General features: G+C 37.7%; 1 protein-coding gene across 1 annotated transcript; it reads right to left on the bottom strand.

The window, feature by feature from the left end:
• Positions 1 to 220: 220 nt before the first annotated feature.
• LOC21398882 (ABC transporter B family member 27) lies at positions 221 to 5,066 on the bottom strand. Its single transcript, XM_010089024.2, has 17 exons — positions 4,832 to 5,066; positions 4,669 to 4,722; positions 4,541 to 4,576; positions 4,374 to 4,448; positions 4,048 to 4,172; positions 3,785 to 3,884; positions 3,478 to 3,649; positions 3,266 to 3,384; positions 2,934 to 3,044; positions 2,690 to 2,834; positions 2,381 to 2,513; positions 2,045 to 2,120; positions 1,722 to 1,787; positions 1,499 to 1,606; positions 1,279 to 1,386; positions 979 to 1,176; positions 221 to 789 (listed from the first exon to the last, which is right to left on the bottom strand). Exons 1-17 carry the CDS (start codon positions 4,901 to 4,903, stop codon positions 589 to 591), a joined length of 1,899 nt encoding a protein of 632 aa, XP_010087326.1. The 5' UTR covers positions 4,904 to 5,066; the 3' UTR covers positions 221 to 588.
• Between the last annotated feature and the right edge of the window lie 46 nt (positions 5,067 to 5,112).

Raw genomic sequence — 5,112 nt, 5'->3', positions numbered from 1 at the left:
TTTAAATGTACGATTCTTTTTCTCTCTTTTTACATTTTTATTATATTTTTTTCAAAGGTAAGATTTTTTTTTTTTGAAAATTATAACGTTGGAGTTCTTAAACCAAACAAGCCCTAATTGTTCTAGCATGTTGTAACTCATTTTGTTGCCTCTAATAATGAAGATGTAAGGAACCTGGTTATTTCACAGCCAAACACACACAGAGGCACAGCGTGAAGAATGAAAGGAATCAGGGTAGCTTTTATTGAAATTCAAACAGCCAACAACAATTACAGAGGACAATCTAACACGATAGACCCGGAGATTTCGAGTACTCCGGAACTCCTAGCCACCGACGGTGGGAACAGTACAGAGACAACCAAGGGATTTTCGACCCCCAACTCTAGTCTTTTTGTCACTCTTACCCCTCCTAGTGTAAACGTTTTTCAATACGGGTCTGACAGAAGATTTGTGGCAGGTTTAAGGTTAGCAATCAAGATCGTCTTTTATTTTGAAAACCAATGTACTTCTTCAAGGATTCAAACTGAACGGAAACTTTTGTTATCAATTTGGTCATAAATGTTTTTTCATAACCAAGGTTTTTCCGAACTAGGCAGTTGTAGATCCCTGTAACTGCCTCCTAACAAGTGCATTGTAAATTCCATTTCTGTTCAGAAGCTCGTCATGGGTGCCGCTTTCAGCAATCTGACCGTCTGATATGACGGCGACACTGTCTGCACTTTTTACGGTTGAAAGCCTGTGTGCTATTACAAGAACAGTCCTGCCCCTCATCAGAGAATCCATGGCATCCTGTACATTGCATGAACATTTGTCAAGTATAATGGCTATAAATATGTTTAGGAGAGAAAACAGAACTAGGTGCATAGCTCAGCGCTGAGACATGTCTCAAACTAGAACTTTAAGGCAGAAGTTGAGAGCTGTCTATAGTGCTTTATACTGTTTTTGGTCGAGAATTTTATGTGAAAATTCCAATTTTACCTGAACGAGGAATTCACTCTCGGCATCAAGAGCACTTGTGGCTTCATCAAGTAACAAAACTTTTGGGTCCATTAATAGCGCTCTTGCAATTGCTATTCTCTGTTTTTGGCCTCCTGACAACCTTAGTCCGCGTTCACCGACCACAGTTTGATATTTGTCAGGAAAGATGTCAATGAATTCATGTGCGTTAGCCATTTTCTGCAGTATCACTCATCTTCATCAGCAAGCAAACCAGATGAAAATAACTTCATTTGGAGGACTTGTTAGAAAGAAAAAAGAAAACAAAAAAAATAAACTCACAGCTACATTTTCTATGTCAGACAAGCTAGCTTTTCCGTTAAAACCATATGCGATGTTCTCTTCCACCGTACAATTGAAAAGAACGGGTTCCTGGCTCACTATACTAACCTGTAGTTTCAAAATCATGGAAACTCATAAGACTTTGAAAATCAGTATGCTGAATCAAAGGCCAAGGTAGATACTAAAACTTGATGTGAAGAAACATCAAATCCTAAATCACCTTTCTATGAAGATATTCATGGGATATCTCCACTAATGGAACTCCATTCAGTAAAATCTTTCCCTTAAGAGGGTCATAGAACCTCTCAATCAAATTTGCAATTGTTGTCTGCAATTAACAAAGAACAAGATATCAATACTCAATCAAATTCAATTTTGTTGCTCAATAGAACATGATATTGGAGCAACAAGAATTCAGAAGTGAATAGATGGCATGCTATTACTTTTCCGCCACCGCTGGGACCAACAAGAGCAACCTTTGAACCAGGGCTCAGTTTCAATGTTATACCCTGCACTTTACCAGATGTGTTAGACATTGATACATTTGAGCCAAGGAAAGAATATAACAAGAGGATAACAACATCAACACACAGTTACGAGATTCCAAAATATGTATTGTTTTGTCCAACTTGGTGAGATACAAACCGGGTTGGTTGTCTTATCCACTCTACATCTGCGCCAGTTTTCTTGTGGTTTAATTCACCAATACAGTATCTTGGGACTCTGATATTAAAGCGCATTTACATTTATCCAAGAAAATTATTACCTTGAGAACCATATGACTCGGGCGAGAAGGATAAGCAAACCAGACATCATCTAATTCCACATCTCCATCTGGGTATCTGCCATTAAAGCCACAAACATTGCTAATAAGACCCGAACTGAAATCTTAAATGATGGGAATGCTTAAATTGCAAACTATGTTCTATTATCTTTTCTCTGCACTCGTTTCTGACGTTTAGTGGATAAGGAATATGCTAGCCTCTAAGTGTAGATTTAGATGATTAGAGGCTGAAATTTTGTGCAACTTTGAAAATCAAGACCATAGCATGTAATAAGGAAGGGGGAAAGAAAAGAGGTCAGAAGATATAGTGGAACTGACCCTGCGGGGCACTTATTGCCTGCTTGTGGCATGGCTGAGACACGATCGAGAAGCTGAAAAACTCTCCTACTTGCTCCTGCAGCTTTCATCGCAGTTGTGTACAACCCCGATAAAGAAGATATTGAGGATCCAACTGTTGACGTAGAGATTTACCGAGACTAATTTGTTACTATAGCATAATGCAAAATCTTTGAATGATCTTTTCATTCTTCAAAAAGAACTAAACTAAGGTAGAGAGTGAAATCCAAAATGTTTATATTTTCTGCAAAATAAGTACAGGTGGGAGGATGTGAACAATTAGACAAGTACCTGTAAGGCTATAAAGAATGAAAGAGGTAAGAGCTCCTGCAGTCAAGGAGCCTGTAATCGTCAAGTATGCTCCATAAATAACTACGACGATAACAGATAACATGGACGCTGCGTTTAGCCCTCCGAAAAATAGACCTACTACTCTCTGAGGCAGATAAAAAAGAGAAAACGAAGCTCAGATACCACACTACTTGTGCACAGGGAATCTTCAGAGTTCAAGAAAGAGATTGGTAAGAAAACTCACAGCTTGTCTTAGTCCAAGCTTCAGTGTCTCGTCAACTTTTTCTGAGTAATTTGAAATCGTGTGGCCTTCTTGAGCAAAGGACCGAACAGTTCGGATAGCTCCAAAAGATTCCTAAACATCAGTAGTGTTTTTCAGAAAACATAAACCACTGAAATCCTCATATAATCAATTTAGCATAATTTTCTACTCATAATTATATCATCAAGCCTCAAGGGACATCCTATGTCAAAAAAACACCAAATATGGTATTTTGAAAGCACGATTTAGGATATTCAAGACCCAAATTTATGAAGAAACCCGCAGAACTACAAGTCCATTTGTTGCCTACAAACCTCAGCAATTGAGGCAGCTACTGCAGCTGCGGCTTGAGTTGCGTGTGAAAGTTCTCGGAGATAGCGCCCGAACTTCTTTACAGCAACCGAAATAACAGGTACAACCACCAAAGCCAACACTAGGGGAAGCAGGGAAAATAACTGCAATGAGCACTATTCTCCTCAGCAGAAGCAACTTCACAAGAATTTAGCTCAAAATGAAATGAACTTACATGTTAACTTCCAAGATGATGAGAACATAAATCCAATACCAATAAACGCAGTTGTTACGTTTCTCAGTGCCTCAGAAAGATTGGTAGTTGCAGCATTTTTTATTATCTGTGTGTCTTCAGATAGCCTGCTTAGAAGCTCCCCTGTCCGAGTAACATCATAGAAGGCTATTTCCTATTTCAAACATTTTGGTATCAACCATGCCAAATTTATACAGATTCTTATTGAATTGAATATCACAAGGAAGACCAGAAGGCTAAATCAGTTTAGTGGATTAGGAATTTAAATTTGTGACTTAATGGGTCTTACCTGATGAATAAGGTGAGCAAATAAGTTTTTTCTCAAACGAGCAACGACTCTTTCACTAGCAGAAGAAAACAACCACGCTCGGAGTGCTGTGCACAAAGAGCTTCAGATAAAGTACAAAGCAGAAAATACACTAGATGAGCTTAATGATTAAACAACAAACATAAAAACAAGAAAAAAAGAATTGCAAACGATGGCATAAAGACAGCAACTACATTGGAAAAATGCATGCCAAACTCAAAGAAATAAAATGGAACAAATCATACCCAACAACAACAATTAGAAGTATTTCCAATATGGTGTTTTTGACAGCCTCCCAAGCTTCAGCTTGCTGTTCGGGAGTTCTTATTTCTCTTGATACAATGTCAATTATCGTTCCCCCAAATTTTGGCTGCAGGAGAAGAACAGCGAAATTCGGATGTTAATAGAGGGAAGGCTAAGAGGAAAGCAGAAGGTTGAGGTGAGTCCAGTGATTGGATCCAAATGGAAAAATACAAGAGCAACAAAGGTCAAATTCCGATCAACATAAGGGTAATTAAAAAAGATAAAAAAGGAATGAGAAAGATGATCATCAATAGACCAAGCAACATACTATCAGAATACTTGTTGTGGATGCAATCAGCAGTGCAATAGTGGCAATAACTATCTTGCCAGCATCAGGTTTAGCCTGAAAAAGTAGGAAAATTTAAAACAAATCAAAACATAATCTTATTCTCAAGAAGGGGGAAAAAAATATTTGTATGATAACCGTCTACTTACAAGTGACAATATTCGACAATATCCAACATTCGCAGCCTGAATTTTCCAAGAAAAATAAATAAAATTACTACACCTCTCCAAAACATTAAACATCAAACATCAAACATCAAACATTGATTAGATATCACCTGTACGGCATCACCATGCTCAAGGTCCGTGACGGGGCCATCACCATTATTAGCCTAGACAAAAATAACAAGAATCAGTTTGTCGAAAGATAAAAAACATGATTTAAGATTAATAATGGGCAACACCAAAAATTCCAAAACAGAAAAGGAAAAACAATCAAACCTCCTTGTTGTTCAGAAGAGGGACTCTGTTACTGCCGGAGGAAGCAAAATCCAAGCGCTGCGTCTTACCCATCACCAAACCAAACGAAAGAGTCAACGGTTTATGGTTTTCTCGGCCAACTCAGATTGGGTTTGCGCGGGAAATGGGATCTGCTAAGGAAAAACAAAAAATAAAAAAAAGTGGAAGCTCGTGAAATTGGAAGTTTGATACAAATAATGGTTCTATTTCATCTTCTTTTTTTTTTTTTTTTTTTTTTTTTTTTTTTTTTTTTTTTTTTTTTC

Source organism: Morus notabilis, unplaced genomic scaffold (assembly GCF_000414095.1).
Source record: "Morus notabilis unplaced genomic scaffold, ASM41409v2 Scaffold97, whole genome shotgun sequence".
Lineage (NCBI taxonomy): Eukaryota > Viridiplantae > Streptophyta > Magnoliopsida > Rosales > Moraceae > Morus > Morus notabilis.
Note: the sequence above shows the minus strand (reverse complement) of the source record. Positions and strands in the feature narration are given on the sequence as shown.

Bases quoted from the DNA above. Each gene is read 5' to 3' on its own strand.
- LOC21398882 (XM_010089024.2), bottom strand. From the start codon at position 4,903: ATGGGTAAGACGCAGCGCTTGGATTTTGCTTCCTCCGGCAGTAACAGA. The intron at 3,650-3,784 runs GTAAGACCCATT...TGTTTGAAATAG, and splicing joins TTGCTCACCTTATTCATCAG to GAAATAGCCTTCTATGATGT. The intron at 1,177-1,278 runs GTGAGTTTATTT...GTGATACTGCAG, and splicing joins CTGACATAGAAAATGTAGCT to AAAATGGCTAACGCACATGA.